This window comes from Halichondria panicea, chromosome 6 (genome assembly GCF_963675165.1).
Source record: "Halichondria panicea chromosome 6, odHalPani1.1, whole genome shotgun sequence".
Lineage (NCBI taxonomy): Eukaryota > Metazoa > Porifera > Demospongiae > Suberitida > Halichondriidae > Halichondria > Halichondria panicea.
This window is the reverse complement of record NC_087382.1, coordinates 577,636-599,571: the sequence shown is the minus strand read 5'-3', so window position 1 is coordinate 599,571 and position 21,936 is coordinate 577,636. Positions and strand designations below refer to the sequence as shown.

Genomic DNA, 21,936 nt, shown 5'->3' with positions numbered 1-21,936 from the left:
CACATGCTTCTTGAGATCTGGTCAAAAAAGGTTTAGGTCTGACACTTTTGAAGCATGGAGGAAGTTGGCCAAACTATTGCCTGTATTCGGTGGAAGCTTTGTCCAGTCCTATTGTGAACCACAGTGGCATAGCCAGGACCATGGAGAGAGACCATTGCTGAGGAAAATTGCTAACTATGGAATGCATGTGATATTGGGAAAACCTCCACATACCAGCAGCTCATCCCTCAGGGACCAACTTGGCTGGACCACACTCCATGAAAGGCGTCAAAGGTTCATGCTCACCCAAGTGCACAAATGTCTGCTAAACCTTGCCCCTCCCTACCTGACGAACAAGTTTAAGCTCAACTCAACAATGTACACTGGGACCCGTGGATCAGGAAACATCTACCTGTACAGGTACAGAGTACATTAGCTGGAAAATGCATTTGTGTCATACTTTGTAGAGTCCCTTAAAGTTATTCAAGGTCAGCTATAGTGTGTCCTATTCAGCACATGATGTGTGTTTCCCTGTAATGTATTTAAAGGTGTGCAATGTACGACCCCCCCCCCCACACACACACACACCTCTAGGCCTACTATGCTGCTAAGACTGGCCACTCAGACGCTAACAGACCTCAGCAGTATGGAGAAGGGTCTGTCATCAGAGACTAAAAACTCCCCTGACACCCAGCCCTTACATGCAGCCCACCTCCAGTCTGGTGAGCAGCCTACAAGCAGTGAGGGACAGTCTGAAGACATGGGTCCATGGACAGGGGCTACTGAGGAACCTTCATCAAGAACAAGGTACGTGTGTATAATGTGTAGTTATGCAGTGCAATGAGTCGACTGCGTACTATTGAATGTACAGTACAAAGAATGGGAACCTAGCATGCTTACTAGTCTGTATGTACATGCACTTGTATACAAGGTATGCTTCAATGTATGCAGTTTAGGTGTGTACAGGGAAACATGTGTCAATTGAGAACACTAGCTCACAATATTTGTACATGACATTGTACAGTACGTGTACCAGACCCTTCATCACACTACCAGTTTGAATGTGTCCATGTGTTATTTATCCTAGCTACAGAACACTGACTCAGGACGAGGAGGACTTTGACAAGTTCCTGGAGAGTGTCAAAGCTCAGCAGCTCTCACTCTCCACAAAAGGTATCACTTACTCTATTCTAGTATTACTATAATGTAAGTAAGTAATACATGATGGCGTGCAGTGAAAATTAATCCGACGGCAAAAGGCTGACTCTTACGATTATTCTAGACTCTTAGTTAATATTGTACACCAGTACATAGCATCCCTTTATCATTGTTTCCTAAGCCCTCAAACTTCCACTCAGTATGACTATGACCATGTGACTCTTTAACCCCTCAGTTCCCAAGCCCCACCCCTCAGCACTGTCTGACTCGGAAGAGGAGATAGACTTTGGATTCTGGGAGAAGGCGTCCACTCTACCCTCGGACAAGACCCCAACCAAGGACCTGAACTTGTTATGAGACTGTCACGTACACATTTTGTCTGTTTTTGTGGTCTATTCTGACAATGTAATTATATATACCGTATATGCTCGATCAGAGGCCGCTCTTGTATAAAGGCCGCACTCAAATAGTAGCCTCCCTTGCTAGCAAAATGAAACATTTAGTAGCCGCTCTCAAATAGTAACCTCAGTGAACTTTAACTCTAGCATTTCTGCACGTGGCAGCCAAAAAAATTATTACTAGCAGCTAGCTACATGTACATAGCTATGAGTAGCAGCTTGTTAGTGCTTCACAAAGACTTTCTCATGGCAGAGTTCAAGTTTATGCAGGTGAAAACAACTTTTGATGACAAACTAAATTATCTGGAGCTAATAAACGCCGCTCTTGAACTGTGGCCCCTCTTGAATTGTAGCCTCCTCTTCCAGCAAAATGAAACATTTAGTAGCCGCGGCTCCTGATCAAGCATATACGGTACCTTATATGCTCGATCAGAGGCCGCTCTTGTATAAAGGCCGCACTCAAATAGTAGCCTCCCTTGCTAGCAAAATGAAACATTTAGTAGCCGCTCTCAAATAGTAGCCTCAGTGAACTAGCATTTCTGCACGTGGGCCAAAAAATTATTACTAGCAGCTAGCTACATGTACGTAGCTAGCTACAAGTAGCAGCTTGTTAGTGCTTCACAAAGACTTTCTCATGGCAGAGTTCAAGTTTATGCAGGTGAAAACAACTTTAGATGACAAACTAAATTATCTGGAGCTAATAAACGCCGCTCTTGAACAGTGGCCTCTCTTGAATTGTAGCCTCCTCTTCCAGCAAAATGAAACATTTAGTAGCCGCGGCTCCTGATCAAGCATATACGGTATACCAATATTGTTCATATTACTTTACTGCGACTCCTGTAAGTACAATAAAAAGCTAGTGCTTTAAATTAGTGCAAGGCTAACTCATAAGTTGAATAGAAACTTTGTGCGAGAAAATGATGCTATGAAAGATTTTAAAGAGACTGCAACAGCCTTCAATGGGAGTCAAACAAGCCATAACTCGAATTGCTAATCCATGCACAAATCAAAATCCAAGAGAACGTGCATGGCTAGAAGCCTATAGAAACTGTTAGTTTTCGTTGCATTGCAACCGCGTTGAGCAGTTACAGATGGAACAGACACACACACACACACAGTCGTATCCCTAGCTTGTGCGGCTACGCCTCGACGCATAATTAAGCAAGTGAAACAGTAACAACTATTAAGCACTTATAGAGAAGATATCAACAGTTCGAATATAACTAAATGTTTTCGTCTCTCCTCCGGCTACAATGACCTCTCCACTAGGAAGTACTGAGCATGTGCAGCTGTATCGTGCAGTAGGCAGGTCTCCCATTTTCACCCACCTCCTGGTGTCAGGCTGGTAGAGATGGATCAACGAACTTGGATTGACTCTGCCGTCCACTCCACCAACGGCAAATAGTGACCTCCCAATACTGAGAGGAGCTGACAACTTGAGTGGTACTTCCTGTAAGGTCTGCCAGAGAGTGGATGTGTCCTGGTTCGAAAGGGCCTTTGCAATCAGTTCATTGAGGTCGACGTGGTGCACTGTCTTGGTTGCACTTTCAGCATGATCGTACCCTCCCATTAGGTAGAGGGTGTTTCCTATGAGAGTTGATTTCAGTAATGATCGTGGGTTAGGTAGTGACTGAGCAATGTACCATCTTCTTGATGCCCCGTCCAACACTTCCACAGAGGATGTATATCCTTTATCATCACGCCCACCAGCTACAATGACGTGGTTGTTGAAGGAGACAGCTGTTGAGGAATGACGAGCAATGTTCATTGGTGGGTATGAGTGAGTCCATTCCCCTGACTCAAAAATAGAAAGTTGATTGGTTCGTTTGTTGTTTCTTGGATCACGTCCTCCCACCAGCACTAGTCGATTAGCGAGTGATGTCATAGCGAACCACTGGGCAGTGTACTCTGGTAGTTTGGTCCATCGATCTTGCTCGAGCTTCATCACTGTACACCCGTCACGATCATTGAATGCACCACCTCCACCAATATACACCGTGTCACCGATAACAACACTCTGTACGGAGCCACCCATCTTGATTGGCATTTTTTTCCCTATTCTTGATTTCAGAGTGAGTGGAGGTCTCAACTCTCTGGGAGGGGGACCCTGAATAATGAATGAACGTAATTAGGATAGTGTCTACTAACAAGCAAGTGTTACTTGTAGCAATAATTGTATGCACACTAAATCACTTTCTCTAATTAGCTTAAGAGGCGACACTCACCAGTCCACTAGAATGTACAGTACGATTATAACGGATCGAAGCTTCTACTATAGCTCTGCAATTTTATAATGGTGCATTTCGTCTCACCAGTCTCTGCTGTTGAATGATGGCGTCTCTCCTGACCAGCTCAGCATCTTTGTGCTCAATCAGTTCCTTGTGTGACTGTACAGGGGAACGTTGGTGGAAATCTTCTAATTATACGAAAAAGACGTGAATATTATTATTGTAGCATTGGAATAATTCTACACTCATGTACAGTATAATTATAACGCGTACACCACGGTCTTGATTCTAATTACAGCACTAAGAAAAACCATGTTATATTTGTTTGATCTATTTCGATTATTTTAATTTTATAGTTAATGAAACAACTGCGGGTGCATGCTGATACCTCGGTGGAGGCGCCAAAAAGCTATAGAAGAGTGGGCCTGGTATCGACTGCTTGCGCATGCGCTAACCATCTGCCGGTATCTGGCGGATCCGGATAACAACGTGTATGCTTAGTAAAACGATGCATAGAGGGAAGGTTTCTAGCCTGGCCATCAGATAGTATTCTGACAGCTACCCTTAGCCTGCTATGTTAACAAAAGACTCACAGCCAGCAACAGTGTGGATGACAATCGTCTGAACGGAGTGAAAGCTGACACGAGCCTATATGGACAGGCCACGCCAATCTAATACTAAATTTAGTGAAAAGTCTACTATGGATGACAATCGTCCAATCAATCTATCAGAAATAAAATAGCTAGCTGTATGACAAACCTACAGCTTTGTCTCTAGCTAGCTAGCTATAATAGCTTTGTGTATGACCCTCCTACTTTGTGAGGATATTTTCGAGATTTCTTTTTTCTGGATGTAATACAGTAGACTCTCGCTATTTCGGCTCTCTGAAGTACGGCCACCTCGATATACCGGCCATTTGGCTTGGCACGGAATGCTAGCTATATGTTTACTGCACAAAACTCACCCTGAAGTACGGCCACTCGCTATTCCGTTTACCGGCCAGTGCTGGCTGTCCCAAACTAGGTTTTCAATGTAATTTTATACATATATTACGGCCGGATATGACGTTTTGGGTGTGGTTTAGCAAATAAAATTAGATTACACTTAAATAGAGAACAGAATGATTCATTATCCTACATTATCCTCGAGACAAAAACCGCAAAAGTAGTTATTAGATTCGAGGTAAGGTCATTTTAAGCCGCGGCTATTTCTTGAGCTGCAGCCAGCCACCTCGCTATTCCGGCCAAGCTGCATGGTCCCAAGGGTGACCGGATTAACGAGAGTCTACGAAATGGAACTCTTTACCACCAGAAGTTAGCAATAGCTCCTCTGTTTCATCATTTAAACCTCAGTAGCTTTTTATTAATTAGCCATAGCTCCTTAATTTTTGTTTTATTTTTCTGTTTTTGTGTTGTCCAGGGGAAGTAGCCATCTGAGCTACCTGACCTACCCTTACTTGGTTTTGCATAAAATAAAAATAAAATAGTATCATAGTTTTTTTACGGGAAAAAATATTCAGCGCATGCGCAAGCAGTCAGTAGCAGGCCTCCTCTTCAGGGGAGGCCAGTGAAGGAGGTTAGGAGTGTAAGGGAAACGATCGACCAGATCGATACCAAAAGTTCAAAGTTCATAATGGCTGCAAGCTAAAATAATGATAAACAGTGTGGCTTTGCAGCTCTTTTCTTACTCTTGCAGCTACCTATAGCTAGCGTTCTAGTGCAGACACACCGTATACCTCACTGCGCATGCGCAACTGAGGTAGCTTAGTTAGAACGACCATAACCAACAACCTACAGTTGCTGATACACATGATCACTTTTAAATAAGTAGTGACATCAGCGTTTTACATTCAAATTGTACAAAAAACGAGTCATCATGGAAAACTACTTTGAGTGCAGATAATTATATAGCTGGATCACAAACGTTTTAAGGTCTTACAACCAGATCACTGTAATGCGAACATCTTGTTACCTCCACACCTATTCTAAGAACCAATTCTCAATAATTTGTCATTCCAAATGTAGACCATTTCAAATTAATTGTTATTCAGAACAAAGACGGTGGAGTATAAGAGTGTGTGCATTTGGTGACTACTATAATACCTGTAAGAGAGCGTCCCTCTCAACTAGAGCAGCCTCTCTCTGGGAAATGATTGTTGACTCCAGTTCACTGAGTTGTCTGTCCTTGTCAGCAATCATACCATCTTTGGTGGCAGCATCAGCACGGACACTATTCAATAACTGTATAAAGTAAAAAAAGTTATTAACTTGCATGGTTAGCATAATACGAAATTGCTTGTAAAAGTGAAGTAATAAAATTACTGACCTGTTGCTGTCTAGCAAGCTGAGTATCTTTGTCCGCTACTTCCTCATATTTTTGTGCCAGAAGTGCATCTTTCTCAGTTATTTGCTCATCTTTCCTCTCCAGTATCCTGTCCTTCTCGACCACCTCTCTCTGAGAACAGAGCACAGCATGCAGTGTCAGACCCTTGCACCCACTAGCTCACTGGACTGGACTCACTTGTAGAGCCTCTATATTCTTCTCCTTTGCCCTGAGGGTATTCACTCGTGCAATGTCCAGCTGGAGCAGTCCTCCGTCCATCTCCCTCCCCACCTCCTCCAGAGACGAGAGGAGCTCAGCGGTGGTCGGTCTTCTCTCTGGAGTGTTGGCCAGACACTCCCTCACCAGACCAAACAGAGGGTGCTCACATCCACCCGCCAGACTCTTCTCAAGGAGAGCCGTGTAGGGACCTCGACGCTCAAACTCTGAGCGGGCCAGGAGGTGGTTTGGGTTGTTGGGGTCGCTGTACGTGGGGGCAAGGAGATCTCCTGGAAACACCTGGAGTGGAAGAGCATGTCAATACTGAGTGTCATGATTGCATGTATGTACGTATGTATGAAGTGTACATGTGTCATTTAATTGTCCAGGCCAATACAATTTGCCCAGGCGCTGAATCTCATAAATAATATGTATAGCCTCGTTCCTGGTCCAACTTTTCTGATGCCAGTGTGGCATCCAATGCAGGATCCTCCCGGACATAAATGCTCTATGCACGCATCCAATATAGGGATCCTCTGCATGGAGACACAGGCTATACAAATACTTCCTTCCGTTATACTATATGTAGTAAGTATGCATAGGACTCATACTATAGGATTGTCTGATACACGTAGGGAACAGTGGCCATGAATGTCATCTACCTCTATAATGGTTCGCAAGTAGCAGTTGGAAACACCATAATTATAGCCTACATGTACAGAATCAGACATCCCGACCATACAACCATCATAGAGGTTGATGACAATGATGAGAGCCTCTTCAGACTAGTGTGCAGGCCTTCTGGACCAACGTAATAGAGGGCTAAGTGCTTTACAACGAAAGACAAAGGGGATTCTCCAGATTATAGAGAGTAAATTAGTAGCGCACTATTACCCATGCAATAGGTATACCCGGCCGTACTTTTTCCCCTTCTGGCCTGGGACCGAGGCTACATCTTAAAAGGCAAAGTCAACCATTTAGGGGATCTACCCAACATATTCAATACCACAATACAGATAAGGTTACACTCCATTACCCAAAAGGAATCTACGTAAGTGCTAGATCTATGAAACCAGAGGACTGTTCAGTTCATAAAACTATACTTTTAACAGAGACTGGTAAACGATAACTTTAGCTGTTGCTCTACCTCGAATAAAGGCCGCGTGTAGAGCCAGCCAACGTTGCCAGTCCAAGCTTCTTAGTGCCTGCTTTTATACGACAAAAAGCTTGAAATCCGTTGAAAGCACTGCGGGTGCTGATGCCTCGGCGGAGGTGCCAAAGCTACATAATAGCTAGCTTTTATACACACATTGATCATGATCAACATTTTAATTTTGCTGCATGTATGCAGAATCCAGAATAACAGGGAAACTCAAAGAGTGAATAATGATCGACGATGATTGTTGTTAAAAACGATCGATGCCAAAAGTTCAAGTTAAAATTTAATAGCTGCAAGTCAGCAGAGCCTTGCAGCTCTTTTCTCACTCTTGCAGCTACCAATAGCTAGCGTTCTAGTGCAGAGCTAACTACTAAGTAGAATAGTAACACTCGGTGAACAAGTTTTGCTATGGACTCTTCTGAAAAGGCTGCAATGGCATTCCAAGTAAGCAAAACTAGGCATAACTCGAGAACGAAGCATTATTTTGCAAATCCACGAATTAAATCCAAGAAAACATGACAAGAAACCTATAGAAACTCTTACTTGCACTTTATTGATCCTTGAGCAGCTGTAGCAGTCTACACATACACACACACCTGACTACACACACACACACTACCGTATACCTCGCTTGCATATGCGTACCGAGACATAATAACTTGTTGTGAAAAGGCTATACATACCGTAAACGCAGTGCTATGGCAGCCAGGTGAGTATTAATAGGTATAATAACAATTACAGAGGAATCTACCAATGAGTATCAGTAACCACACACATACTTGTGTGAGTGCAAACAATTGTAGCACTCCGAAAGAGAAGACGTCCAGACTGGGTCCGTACACACTGTGGCCTCTGTCAGAGAGGGCCTCGGGCGGCATGTACACCAGTGTCCCAGGAAACCTCGTCAGAGTCCTGGCCAGTTGACCAGGCTCCAGATTCACGATACGAGAGTTACCAAAGTCTGTGATCTTGGCTCTCAGAGATACCGTCAGCAGGACGTTCCTGGCAGTGAGGTCACGATGGATCACGGACTCACGATGCAGGTGGAGCAGCCCTCGAGCCACACAGATCAGAATGTACTGGCAGACAGAGAGGGGGATGTTGGGGGTGGACTCCAGGAGATCGTCCAGACTTGAGTCCAACCTCTCCATGACCAGGAGGGGCAGTCGAGAGCCAGTCACGAAACACAGCCCAATGAACTGGGTGATGTTGGGGTGACAGATGTGAGCCATGAGTCGACACTCTCGGTGGTAGTTCCCAGCTATGTTGGCCACTCCACCACGCTCGTCCGTCTCCAGGAGAACCTCGTGGATCTTCTTGGCTGCATACACCTCACCATTGATCATCACCTGTGCATGGAGGCAGTCACACTTGAATAGCTAGCAGATACACTAGAGACAGTGCACAGAAACAGAGCATGCAGTGACTGACCTCTTGAACAGAGCCATAGGAGCCAGTTCCTAGAACTCTCTCCTGTCCAAAGTGCTCCACATTCTCCAGCACAAACTCCCTCAAGTTAGCGTCATCTCTAAGAGAAAACATTGCAGCCATTCTTTCTCTGGCTCTGCATTCTTTTGTACAGCTACAAGACACCCCCTCTTAATCTTATGTATAAAGAATTCCAATCTCCCGTGTTGCAAAAATATTGCTGAATCAGCAAACCACATGCTTTTGAAATTAGTCTGACACTTTTGAAGGATGGAAGAAGTTGGTCAAACTATTGCCTGTATTTGGTGGAAGCCTTGTCAAGTCCTATTGTGGGCCACAGTGACATAGCCAGGACTATGGAGAGAGACCATTGCTGAGGAGAGCGAGTTCCTGGCCAATCAGATGAGCCTGTATGACAAAGCTGCTTGTAAAGATGCAGCTAGAGTCTGATGACACACTGGATGATGAGTGAGTGGTAGTGGTGTTAGCCTAACAGGTTCTATCCAGAACACCTCAGCTCCCTCGACCAAAACACTTCAGCAAAAATGTGTTTGATTGTTATGACGTTGAAGAGTGCGTGAGTACAAGCACTGTCATGGCCTCGAAACAAAACATGGCGAGAAGCACAGCGCAGCTTGCATCACTTGTTATATAGTGCAGTAAAGTAGTGCAGTAAAATACATGATAAATTGTCTCGTTGTCTGTACGCTTATTCTAGATCGACTGATTGATTGTCTTCTGTACTATTGTTTAATTTTTCACCCCTGACCTTTGCCCCCAGTAGTGCGGCCATTTTCAGCCTGACCAAGTGTTGAGAGATGGAGAAGAGCTTTGTTGAGGAGACAAGAAGAGGCACTGAGAATGGAGGTACAGGTACAGAGTACATTAGCTGGAAAATGCATTTGTGTGTCAGCTATAATGGAGCACATGATGTGTGTTTCCCTGTAATGTATTTGCATTGTACAATCATGTACGACCCCCCCCCCACACACACACACACACATACACACCTTTAGGCCTACTATGCTGCTAAGAGAGGGGCCTCACGTAAACTGGCCACTCAGACGCTAACAGACCTCAGCAGTATGGAAAAGGGTCTGTCATCAGAGACTAAAAGCTCTCCTGACACCCAGCCCTTACATGCAGCCCACCTCCAGTCTGGTGAGCAGCCTATAAGCAGTGAGGGACAGTCTGAAGACATGGCTCCATGGACAGGGGCTACTGAGGAACCTTCATCAAGAACAAGGTACGTGTGTATAATGTGTAGTTATGCAGTGCAATGAGTCGACTGTGTACTATTGAATGTAAAGTAGTACAGAGAATGGTAACCTAGCATGCTTACTTACATAGTAGGCCTGAAGTCAGTATGACTATGACCATGTGTGACTCTTTAACCCCTCAGTTCCCGAGCCCCACCCCTCACTGTCTGACTCGGAAGAGGAGATAGACTTTGGATTCTGGGAGAAGGTACCCTCGGACAAGACCACAACCAAGGACCTGAACTTGTTATGAGACTGTCACATATTTTGTCTGTTTTTGTGGTCTATTCTGACAATATTTATGTTCATACCGGACCATTGTTTATGTTTAAACTATAACTATATTATACAATTCAATCAAACATTATGTCATAATTAATTACAATGTGTTTTGCATGATTTAATATTATTTACAATCCCTATATACCAACAATGATATTAATAATTATTCTGTGCAAGATAATTAGAGCCTTTCTCATGACATGTATAAAAAAAACATCAGGATTATTAATTGTCGCAATTTGTCGCAATTCATGTGACAATTAAAGTGAAACCAAAAGAAATGAAACAATTTAAGCACTTATAGAGAATAAGTCCACAGTTTGAATGTAACCAAATAGTTGTGTCTGTCCTCCGGCTACAATGACCTCTCCACTAGGAAGTACTGAGCATGTGGAGTAGTATCGTGCAGTAGGCAGGTCTCCCACTTTCACCCACCTCCTGGTGTCAGGCTGGTAGAGGTGGATCGATGAACTTGGGTTGTCGCTGTCGTCCTGTCCACCAACAGCTAATAGTGACCTCCCAATACTGAGAGGAGCTGAAAACTCGAGCGGCACTTCCTGTAAGGTCTGCCAGAGAGTGGGTGTGTCCAGGTTGGAAAGGGCCTTTGCAATGAATTCATTGAGGTCGACGTGGTGCACTGTCTTGGTTGCTCCTCCCATTAGGTAGAGGGTGTTTCCTATGAGAGTTGATTTCAGTTCTGATCGTGGGTTAGGTAGTGACTGAGCAATGTACCATCTCTTTGATGCCACGTCCAACACCTCCACAGAGGAGGAGATATATTTTTCGTCATCACGCCCACCAGCTACAATGATGTGGTTGTTGAAGGAAACAGGTGTAGAGAAGTAACGAGCAATATTCATTGGTGGGTAACGGTTGTTCCATTCCCCTGACACAAAGACAGAAAGTTGATTGGTGACTTTTGTGTTTCCTACATTAAGTCCTCCCACCAGCACTAGTCGATTAGCGAGTGATGTCATAGCGAAGGAATGGTCAGTGTACTCTGGTAGTTTGGTCCATTGATCTTGCTTGAGCTTCATCACTGTACGATCGTCATGAAAATTGTCTGTATTCCCTCCACCAACATACACCGTGTCACCGATAACAACACTCTGTACAGAGCCACCCATCTTGATTGGCATGTCTTTCCCTCTTCTCCATTTCAGAGTGAGTGGAGGTCTCAACTCTCTGGGAGGGGGACCCTGAATAATGAATGAGTGTAATTAGGATAGTGTCTACATAATAGTTAGACACTGTTTAGGAAGTTTCTACATAATTTAGAAGCCCAAAGGGCTGGTTGTAGTATCCCGAACGCAGTGAGGGTTCTACTAGCCCTGAGGACTTCTAAATCATGTGGAAACTTCCTAAACAGTGTCTAAGCATTTTAGATCATAGCAACCATGAGTATTTAGCCAATCAGATTTGAATGTTCTTATCTAATCTTTGCTACATGATTTTCTAAGTGAAGTACATGATTTTCTATTGAAGTACATGATTTTCTAAATTGGATAGAACATTTCCTCTAACCAATCAGATTGCAGTATTTATGACAAACATGATCTAATAACAAGAGAGTGTTACTTATAGCTATAATGAAACAGACTTAACAATGAAACCCTAAGTTTTGTTGTTATTAGGATTCTCATTCACACACTACATGTACGCACCTTTTCGACTGGTAGAGTTTCCCTCTTTGTTGCCTCCACTGAGTCCGAGTCTCTTGTCAGTGAAACATCTAAAAGTAAGAATTAAACATTAAAAGGAAAATCGACACATTTTTCAGAAGCATAATATATTATCATGCACTAGGTACTGTCAGGAGTACATTAAGAGGAGTTAGACTGGCGGCGATACGCGCAAGCGACTGCATGGCCAACTGCCTATACGTCACTCGTCTCAGCAGAAGTGTATAAATCAAACGATACTACCAAACATGAATATCATTATAGATAATGTGGTTAAATTTTGCTATGAGATTCAGCTACTATATATGGAATGTATTGAATCCCCTGAAGTGTAAGTGTGGTTACAATTACAGGGCTAATATGACGCTGAGCAATCTGATAGGCAGTTTGCCAGTCCCTCGCGCTACGCACATACAATATACTGAGTACTGTCTAAAGAGTATACAACTCTCACGCACATGCATTCCATTTTACATCTTAGGACTGAATCCATCACTAACACTTGTAGTTGTGTAAACTGTTAGCCATGAATAAAACTAAATGTGGGCTGGAGGTACAAACCACACGTGTGTGTGTGCTGATATCTAATAACCGCTACACCTACGCACCCACTTAAGATGTGGTCTGATAGTGACGTGGTATGACATGCTCCTACCATAACCTGGTTTACACTTCAACTGCTACAGTTGGACGCTCCTCTTAATGTACTCTTGGTACCGTATAGTGCGAAATTTTCGTGGAATGGCCTCTAAAAGCATTTCGTTACACAATGTTCGCGGAATGACTGCTTACCGGAAGCCAAGCTTTTAAATCTTTGCACGTTATAGCAGATAATTCTAATTAAAGAACAATTTTCGTGGACTTAATTTTTGTGTAGGATTGCTAACCCACGAAATCCGCGCTATACAGTATCTAATAGACTCACAGATGTCCCTGGCAGATGGTCTCCTCGTCATGTCTTCTTGCAAACAGCTGTCAATAAGCTTTCTCAACCTGTGTGTGTGAGGGATCTGGGCAACATGGAATGATCGATCCTTGGCTGATTTGATCGTCTCTAACTTGCAAACAATCTGCGTCAAAATCACCCCAAAGGAAAACACATCCAGGCTATTATCGTAATTCTCCTCTTCTAATCGATAGGCCTCGGGAGGTAGATACCCTCTACGCTGACCAATGGCTGTGAGGGTGGAGCTAAGCTTGGAGGGATCGTATAGTCGCGACATACCAAAGTCAGAAATCTTTGCAACAGGCACTGGCAGTGTCAGCTTCAGCAAGACGTTATCGCCACAGAGGTCACGGTGGATAATCTGCTTGCTGTGAATGTAGGCCAGACCACAAGCCATGTCTTTGGAGAGGCTAATTTCACATTCGCTAGAGAGGGGCTCTTCATCAAGGCCAGAAAAATAGGATCTCAGATTGCAATCCATCAGCTCAACAACGAGGATTGTACCACCTGATTTGGGGTGCTTAGCAGTCGACAAAAACTGAACAACGTTTGGGTGCTGGAACGACTTGAGAAAATCACTCTCACGATCAATTGCATTGCTAGCATCTTCACTTTTGGTGGCGGGAATATTTGTCTGCATCTCCATAGCAACCTGATGTAATAGTTTGATAGCACAAGGATCGCCTCTGTAGCTGCCTTTGAAGACTGCTCCAAATGCACCACTACCGAGTGGCTCGTCTAGGAAAATGGTCAAATCTTCATTGATCTTTTGGTGATTTTGGTCAACTGTAGGGTGTGGGGAAGGTGAGTGGGTGAGGCAGTGAATTAACAGTGATCATGGGATTATAGGAAAGATTGCTAACAAACATTATACAATATGAATTCCAGCTCAATTAATTGGTACTTATACGTACCCTCTGACTTCACATCAGTAGACTGTAGATGATCTCTCTCGATGGTCTGGGCTATGTAACTGAAGCCCACAATAGGACTAGACAATGCCCCCATCACATCTTCCCAGCTTCTCTCCCCACCCGTTAGCCATTCTGACAGTCCCTCACGATAGCAGTCATCAGGATTGTCACGCCATTTCGTACCTACGTTGTTGATAGTAGCCGGGGATACGTCAAGAACAAGCAAAATGTTTCGCCACTTAACTCGAGCATCAAACGTGACTAGGTACACTTTCTTAAGATCTTCTATTGTGAGATAGTCAGACATCTTTTCTGTATAGTGTGGAATACAAAAAAGCTGTATGGCAAAAAGCAATTATCTAGCACATCCATACACAGTTAATTGTCTGCCCTCACTGATAATATCCCCAGAGGCTACAGCATTCTGATCACAGCATGATGATACACAGTGAGGTTAGCGGAGGAGAACACCAGAGCAACTTCACGAGAGACGCCCTCTTTCTTTGACTACTGTGCACATTGCGCATGCGCATAGCCTGTCATTGGCAAATTAATGGTGGGTTACAATTATTTTGACACCTGGAAAATACAACACACAAGGTAAAATAAGTGTGTCTAGCTATTTGGTGTTCTTTTATGGACAAAGTTCACCGACTGATGTAACAGGTTGTGAGGAGTAGAACTCGGAAAACACCAGACAGCAGTAGCTGAGAGCATCTTGTGCAGGCAGGGGTGGTAGACGATACCAAAGCACCTGTGCATGCATGGGGAGTGACGGTTAATAATGACACTATGGACGTACCATATAATAATAGTTGAGGGTCTAAACATTAATTTTGTGAATTGCATGCATGGAGAGTGACGGTTAATATTATAGTGTACTAGCCTAGGTGTATATACCATATATGCTCGATCAGAGGCCGCTCTTGTATAAAGGCCGCACTCAAATAGTAGCCTCCCTTGCTAGCAAAATGAAACATTTAGTAGCCGCTCTCAAATAGTAGCCTCAGTGAACTTCGACTCTAGCATTTCTACACGTGGCAGCCACAACAATTATTACTAGCAGCTAGCTACATGTACGTAGCTATGAGTAGCAGCTTGTTAGTGCTTCACAAAGACTTTCTCATGGCAGAGTTCAAGTTTATGCAGGTGAAAACAACTTTTGATGACAAACTAAATTATCTGGACCTAATAAACGCCGCTCTTGAACAGTGGCCCCTCTTGAATTGTAGCCTCCTCTTCCAGCAAAATGAAACATTTAGTAGCCGCGGCTCCTGATCAAGCATATACGGTAGTTGGAATATGGACATAGTATGTAAAAAATTGTGAATTGGCTATTTTGTGAATTTGTGGATTAGTCACAGAGAGCAGAATGTTTTGCTAATAATTATTGACACCTGTGTATAATTGTGATGGCTTGTTCCAGTTCATGTATAGCTACCTACACGCACGTACGGTAATAAGGCAATGGGGTAACGGGTGAACCCTGACCTCTCTGAAATTTTTCACCATTACATGAAGCTATTGTGAATATGTTTTAATTGCTCTTAACATTAGAAGGTCCTTCAATTGAGTGAACTTTAATTTTTAACAGTGTAAACTGATCATTTTGACCCAACCAAAACTACAGACATGCTCTAACAAACTTTGAATGTACTCTACCTACGTAACATCATAATATAGCAGCTCTTAGGAATCTTCCTACACTGCAAACCCCACCCACCTGCTCCAGTGCTTATTGTACACCAGCTGGTCTCCTCCGAGGGATGGGCTGGGCAGGGAAAGGGGCGGAGTCTCGGAGGAGCACCAGTTAACAAGGCATATACAGCTCTTCCATTGTGCCAGTGGTGGACTATGAACTCTGGGAGGGACTCTGTGGAGAGTGTGTGGGCGGGGGATAAAACTGGAGGAATGGAGATATTGATTAAACCCCTTGGAAGCACACACACACATTGTATTGCCATACTTTCAGTGATGGTGGGTGTGGTTGGACGAGGAAGTGGGTCACCGTTATCTTCTCAGTGATGGGCGTGTCTGTATAGGGAACAGGGGACATTGATTATATCACACTGGTGGTTAGTAACCAGCTGAAACCAGCACAGACTAAGGATCACTGTGTTACACACATTTCCTGAGATGCAGAATATTAGGTTCATTTCAAACACGATATCTGTACGAGCACTTTTAGGAGGAGCTACTGTAACAACAGTTTTGATTGATGATAAAGCTAAACATATCATAAACTAAACGCATCTTTTACACTGGAAATTGGTCAGCCTAAAGTCAAGTTTATGGGCCTTCAAAGGTTTCTGCTGACACAGCACATACATATACATGCATACTGTGCAAGTCTTGATTAAAATCAGATCCACAAGCTAAACAAACACGTACCACATTCCATAGAGCTACATCTTTTCCTTAAAGCAGCTCTTGACAGAGTCCACAAATGTTATAGTTTAGAGCAGCACACTCACATTGCCACACCCCCTTGTCCAGTTCCATGTTCTCGTACTGTCCAGTGTCACCTGTTGGAGACCATCACATCAGCCAAGGATCCATCATTCCATGTTGCCCAGATCCCTCGCACACACAGGTGGAGGAAGCTTATCGACAGTTGTTTGCAAGAAGACATGAGGAGGAGACCATCTGCCAGGGACATCTGTGAGTCTATTTAGTGTGTGATAATTATATACCGAAACTCACAAGCAATTGATTGTGAGTCAGAGTACAGTATGAATCATTGAATGTCTGTATATCTACAGTACACAGTGGTGTCTGTACTCACTGATAATAATCCAGAGACTACAGCATCTTCATTCTGATCACAGCTAGCTAGGAGTTCGTGTAGATACACAAGTACGAGAGAAGAGTAAGAGAACATGAGATTGAGATCCTTTTGCAGCAAGACACACCCTTTTTCTTGTCACATGCAATAACATTGCTGAATCAGCAAACATGCACGTGTCTACTTTTACATGTAGACCAGAGAGAGAGAACAGGATCAGGAGTTGAAACAAGAAATTGAACAAGTGGCCAAACATTTCACTGTCTGGAAGCTTTGTCCAGTCCTATTGTGGGCCACAGTGACATAGCCAGGACTATGGAGAGAGACCATGTACAGTCTACGGGTGCAAGCACTGAGGAAGCCAACGTCGTATAGGTATGAGAAGGGCAGGCAACTAAATGAGTGACTCTAGACTGCATAGGAAGATGACAATTCTGAGCCTGTGTTAGTGTACAGTGTGTTGTACAGTACATTATAGCATGAGATGAGTGAGTGCCTACTGCAATGGAGTCTTGTAAGCATTGGTGACAATTCCGAGCTGGTTCTGTTATTCTGGTTGAGTGTGTCTGTTTGGTTTGTGCTTTACACTGTGTTGGTGTGAGTGGTGTTTTCATATCATTCAATGGTTTCCTCTCTCCTACAGTTGAGGAGACAAGAAGAGGCACTGAGAATGGAGGTACGGAGTACATTAGCTGGAAAATGCATTTGTGTCATACTTTGTAGAGTCCCTTAAAGTCAATCAAGGTCAGCTATAGTGTGTCCTATTCAGCACATGATGTGTGTTTCCCTGTATTGTATTTGAAGGTGTGCCATGTAAAATCATGTACGACCCCCCCCCCCCACACACACACACACACACACCTTTAGGCCTACTATGCTGCTAAGAGAGGGGCCTCGCGTAAACTGGCCACTCAGACGCTAACAGACCTCAGCAGTATGGAAAATGGTCTGTCATCAGAGACTAAAAACTCCCCTGACACCCAGCCCTTACATGACGCCCATCTCCAGTCTGGTGAGCAGCCTATAAGCAGTGAGGGACAGTCTGAAGACATGGGTCCATGGACAGGGGCTACTGAGGAACCTTCATCAAGAACAAGGTACGTGTGTATAATGTGTAGTTATGCAGTGCAATGAGTCGACTGTGTACTATTGAATGTACAGTACACAGAATGGGAACCTAGTATGCTTACTAGTCTGTGTGTACATGCACTTGTATACAAGGTATGCTTCAATGTATGCAGTTTAGGTGTGTACAGGGAAATGTCTGTCAATTGGCTTTGAATTTTCTCACCCCTTACTTCCTAAGCCCTCAAACTTCCACTCAGTATGACTATGACCATGTGACTCTTTAACCCCTCAGTTCTTGAGCCCCACCTCTTACTGTCTGACTCGGAAGAGGAGATAGACTTTGGATTCTGGGAGAAGGCGTCCACCCTACCCTCGGACAAGACCCCAACCATGCAAGGAAGGACCTGAACTTGTTATGAGACTGTCACATAATTAGTATAATTATTGTCGGTTTCTTGTCTATTCGGGAAATTTAATTATGTACCAACTAATTGTTTTTGCATAATTTTTAATAGCTGCCAATCAAAATTCAGTTGCAACTTTAATTATTATGCTAGAAAAGTATCATTAATTTATAATTATAACACGAAGGACATGAAAAAAACTAAGAACTTATAGAGAAGAAATCCACAGTTTGGATTTTAATCTTATTTAGTATCTGTCCTCCGGCTACAATAACCTCTCCACTAGGAAGTACTGAGCATGTGCAGCAGTATCGTGCAGTAGGCAGGTCTCCTACTTTCAACCACCTCCTGGTGTCAGGATGGTAGAGGTGGATCGATGAACTTGGGTTGACTCTGTCGTTCGCTCCACCAACGGCTAATAGTGACCTCCCAATACTGAGAGGAGCTGACAACTCGAGCGGCACTTCCTCTAAGGTCTGCCAGAGAGTGGGTGTGTCCGAGTTGGAAAGGGCTTTGGCAATGAGTTCATTGAAGTCAACGTGGTGCACTGTCTTGGTTGGCCCAGTGTGATCGTACCCTCCCATTAGGTAGAGGGTGTTTCCTATGAGAGTTGATTTCAGTTCTGATCGTGAGTTAGGTAGTGACTGAGCAATGTACCATCTTCTTGATGCCACGTCCAACACCTCCACAGAGGAGATACGACCATCACCATCACGCCCACCAGCTACAATTATGTGGTTGTTGAAGGAGACAGCTGTTGAGGATTGACGAGCAATGTTCATTGGTGGGTACGGGTGAGTCCATTCCCCTGACTCAAGCACTGAAAGTTGATTGCTGGGTGTGTTGTTTCTTGGATCACGTCCTCCCACTAGCACTAGTCGATTAGCGAGTGATGTCATACCAAACCACTTGGCAGTGTACTCTGGTAGTTTGGTCCATTGATCTTGCTCGAGCTTCATCACTGTACACACGTTACAATCATCGCCTGCACTGCCTCCACCAACATACACCGCGTCACTGATAATAACACTCTGTACTGTGTAGCCCATCTTGATCGGCATGTCTTTTGCTCTTCTCCATTTCAGAGTGAGTGGAGGTCTCAACTCTCTGGGAGGGGGACCCTGAATAATGAATGAGTGTAATTAGGATAGTGTCTACTAACAAGCGAGTGTTACTTGTAGCAATAATTGTATGCACACTAAATCACTTTTTCTAATTATCGTATGGAGGGTAATTTCGTGGGGCAAAATATTCATGGTTTTCTGATTGAAGGTCTGGCCACGAATATTGTACGAATGAAGCGACCTTGCCTACCTTTACTTGCAGTACAAGCAGCAACCATGAAAGTATTACCCACGAAATGTCTCAAAATGGCTGAACCACGAATATTTTGCCCCCCAAAAATTACCCGCTATACTGAAGCTTAAGAGGTGAAGACCACCAGTCCACTAGAATGTACAAAACTATAACATCAAAGCTTCTACTATAGCTCCGCAATAATATGGATTCATCTCACCTGTCTCTGCTGTTGAATGATGGCGTCTCTCCTGACCAGCTCAGTATTGTGTTCCATCTGTACCCCGTGTGCCTGTACAGGGGAACGTTGGTGGAAATCTTCTAATTAGAACACAGACATGAATATTATTATTGTATCAGTGGACAATTCTGCACTCATGTACATTACTAGAGTACAAGAGTGTGTGCATTTGGTGACTACTATAATACCTGTAAGAGAGCGTCCCTCTCAACTAGAGCAGCCTCTCTCTGGGAAATGAGATCAGTTATCCTTGACTCTTGTTCACTGAGTTGTCTGTCCTTGTCAGCAATCACACCATCTTTAGTGGCAGCATCAGCACGGACACTATTCAATATCTGTATGAAGAGAAATTATTAACTTGCATGGTTAACATAATACGAAATTGCGTGTAAAAAGTGAAGTAAAAATTCTACTGACCTGTTGCTGTCTAGCAAGTTGAGTATCTTTGTCCGCTACTTGCTCATCTTTTTGTACCAGAAGTGCGTTTTTCTGATCCAGTTGATCGTCTTTCTGTACAAGTTGCTCATCTTTCCTCTCCAGTATCCTGTCTTTCTCGACCACCTCTCTCTGCATGAGAACAGAGTACAGCATGCAGTGTCAGACCCTTGCACCCACTAGCGCACTGGACTGGACTCACCTGTAGAGCCTCTATCCTCTTCTCTTTTGCCCTGAGGGTCCTGGCAGTCTTCACTCGTGCAATGTCCAGCTGGAGCAGTCCTCCTTCCATCTCCCTCCCCACCTCCTCCAGAGACGAGAGAAGCTCAGCGGTGGTCGGTCTTCTCTCTGGGGTGTTGGCCAAACACTCCCTCACCAGACCAAACAGAGGGTGTTCACGTCCACCCGCCAGACTCCTCTCAAGGAGAGCCGTGTAGAGACCTCGACGCTCAAACTCTGAGCGAGCCAGGAGGTGGTCTGGGTTGTTGGGGTCGCTGTACGTGGGGGCAAGGAGATCTCCTGGAAACACCTGGAGTGGAAGAGCATGTCAATACTGAGTGTCATGATTGCATGTATGTACGTATGTATGAAGTGTACATGTGTCACAATCATTCCATTAGTACACAATCAGAGGAGGTCCGACAGGTGCGGTGCAGCTCAAGTAATTAGCCTTTGATTACTCTCAGCAAAAACATACGACGTGGGCGGATAATTATTGCTCAATCAAAGGCTAATTGCCTGAGCTGCACCGCGCCTATCGTTATCTCCTCTGGTACACAATGCATTTGCTGCAAGTAAAAGGTCAACCATTTAGAGGAATCTACATATATACCACAGTACTGATTAAGTGTATGAATATGTAATTAGGAGTGAAGGTCATCAACAATTATAGGAATTTACCAACGAATAACATACTTGTGTGAGTGCAAATAATTGCAGCACTCCGAAAGAGAAGACGTCCAGACTGGGTCCGTACACACTGTGGCCTCTGTCAGAGAGGGCCTCGGGCGGCATGTACACCAGTGTCCCAGGAAACCTTGTCAGAGTCCTGGCCAGTCGACCAGGCTCCAGATTCACGATACGAGAGTTACCAAAGTCAGTGATCTTGGCTCTCAGAGATGCCGTCAGCAGGACGTTCCTGGCAGTGAGGTCACGATGGACCACGGACTCACGATGCAGGTGGAGCAGCCCTCGAGCCACACAGACCAGAATGTACTGGCAGACAGAGAGGGGGATGTTGGGAGTGGACTCCAGGAGATTGTCCAGACTTGAGTCCAGCCTCTCCATGACCAGGAGGGGCAGTCGAGAGCCAGTCACGAAACACAGCCCAATGAACTGGGTGATGTTGGGGTGACGGATGCGAGCCATGAGTCGACACTCTCGGTGGTAGTTCCCAGCTATGTTGGCCACTCCACCACGCTCGTCCGTCTCCAGGAGAACCTCGTGGATCTTCTTGGCTGCATACACCTCACCATTGATCATCACCTGTGCATGGAGGCAGTCACACTTGAATAGCTAGCTAGCAGATACACTAGAGACAGTGCACAGAAACAGAGCATGCAGTGACTGACCTCTTGAACAGAGCCATAAGAGCCAGTTCCTAGAACTCTCTCATCTCCAAAGTGCTCCACATTCTCCAGCACAAACTCCCTCAAGTTGGCGTCATCTTGAAGAGAAAACATTGCAGCCATTTTGTACAGCTACAAGATACGCCCCCTTTTGTATGAATCGCTTGT

General features: G+C 44.2%; 3 protein-coding genes across 17 annotated transcripts in view; 1 reads left to right on the top strand and 2 right to left on the bottom strand.

The window, feature by feature from the left end:
• The window catches only part of LOC135337650 (uncharacterized), a 102,374-nt gene extending 100,814 nt beyond the window's left edge, over nt 1-1,560 (top strand). For 9 of the 11 annotated variants that reach the window (XM_064533630.1, XM_064533631.1, XM_064533632.1 and 6 more), the window contains 2 exons: nt 1,073-1,152; nt 1,373-1,560. In XM_064533630.1, the coding sequence (XP_064389700.1) occupies nt 1,073-1,152; nt 1,373-1,494 (202 nt within the window). In that variant the 3' untranslated portion in view covers nt 1,495-1,560. Of the gene's footprint in view, nt 1-7; nt 400-573; nt 787-1,066; nt 1,153-1,372 lie in introns of those variants that run through there. The other 2 variants (XM_064533624.1, XM_064533625.1) reach the window with 2 other exon arrangements.
• Nucleotides 1-9,106, bottom strand: part of LOC135337608 (uncharacterized) — a 31,626-nt gene extending 22,520 nt beyond the window's left edge. Inside the window, exons 1-7 of one of the 2 annotated variants that reach the window (XM_064533570.1) lie at nt 8,892-9,096; nt 8,240-8,809; nt 6,284-6,601; nt 6,089-6,217; nt 5,866-6,003; nt 3,848-3,922; nt 2,702-3,642 (exon numbers count right to left, since the gene is read on the bottom strand). In XM_064533570.1, coding sequence (XP_064389640.1) covers nt 2,719-3,642; nt 3,848-3,922; nt 5,866-6,003; nt 6,089-6,217; nt 6,284-6,601; nt 8,240-8,809; nt 8,892-9,011 — 2,274 coding nt within the window. In that variant the 5' untranslated portion in view covers nt 9,012-9,096 and the 3' untranslated portion in view covers nt 2,702-2,718. Of the gene's footprint in view, nt 1-2,701; nt 3,643-3,847; nt 3,923-5,865; nt 6,004-6,088; nt 6,218-6,283; nt 6,602-8,239; nt 8,810-8,891 lie in introns of those variants that run through there. The other variant, XM_064533571.1, reaches the window with a different exon arrangement.
• Nucleotides 9,107-10,511: 1,405 nt separating this feature from the next.
• LOC135337606 (uncharacterized) lies at nt 10,512-21,924 on the bottom strand. Of its 4 annotated transcripts, XM_064533567.1 has the most exons (8): nt 16,757-16,894; nt 16,363-16,638; nt 15,695-16,005; nt 14,368-14,725; nt 13,972-14,283; nt 13,037-13,843; nt 12,094-12,161; nt 10,512-11,628 (listed from the first exon to the last, which is right to left on the bottom strand). In XM_064533567.1, the coding sequence occupies exons 5-8, from the start codon at nt 14,276-14,278 to the stop codon at nt 10,720-10,722; spliced, it is 2,091 nt and encodes a 696-aa protein (XP_064389637.1). In that variant the 5' UTR covers nt 14,279-14,283; nt 14,368-14,725; nt 15,695-16,005; nt 16,363-16,638; nt 16,757-16,894; the 3' UTR covers nt 10,512-10,719. The 4 variants fall into 4 exon arrangements, with proteins under 4 accessions (XP_064389637.1, XP_064389636.1, XP_064389638.1 ...); XM_064533566.1 differs by lacking the exons at nt 12,094-12,161; nt 13,037-13,843; nt 13,972-14,283; ... (2 more) ...; nt 16,363-16,638; nt 16,757-16,894 and adding exons at nt 19,745-19,816; nt 19,954-20,100; nt 20,183-20,332; ... (1 more) ...; nt 21,116-21,685; nt 21,772-21,924; XM_064533565.1 differs by lacking the exons at nt 10,512-11,628; nt 12,094-12,161; nt 13,037-13,843; ... (3 more) ...; nt 16,363-16,638; nt 16,757-16,894 and adding exons at nt 18,357-19,349; nt 19,745-19,816; nt 19,954-20,100; ... (2 more) ...; nt 21,116-21,685; nt 21,772-21,924.
• Nucleotides 21,925-21,936: the final 12 nt, after the last annotated feature.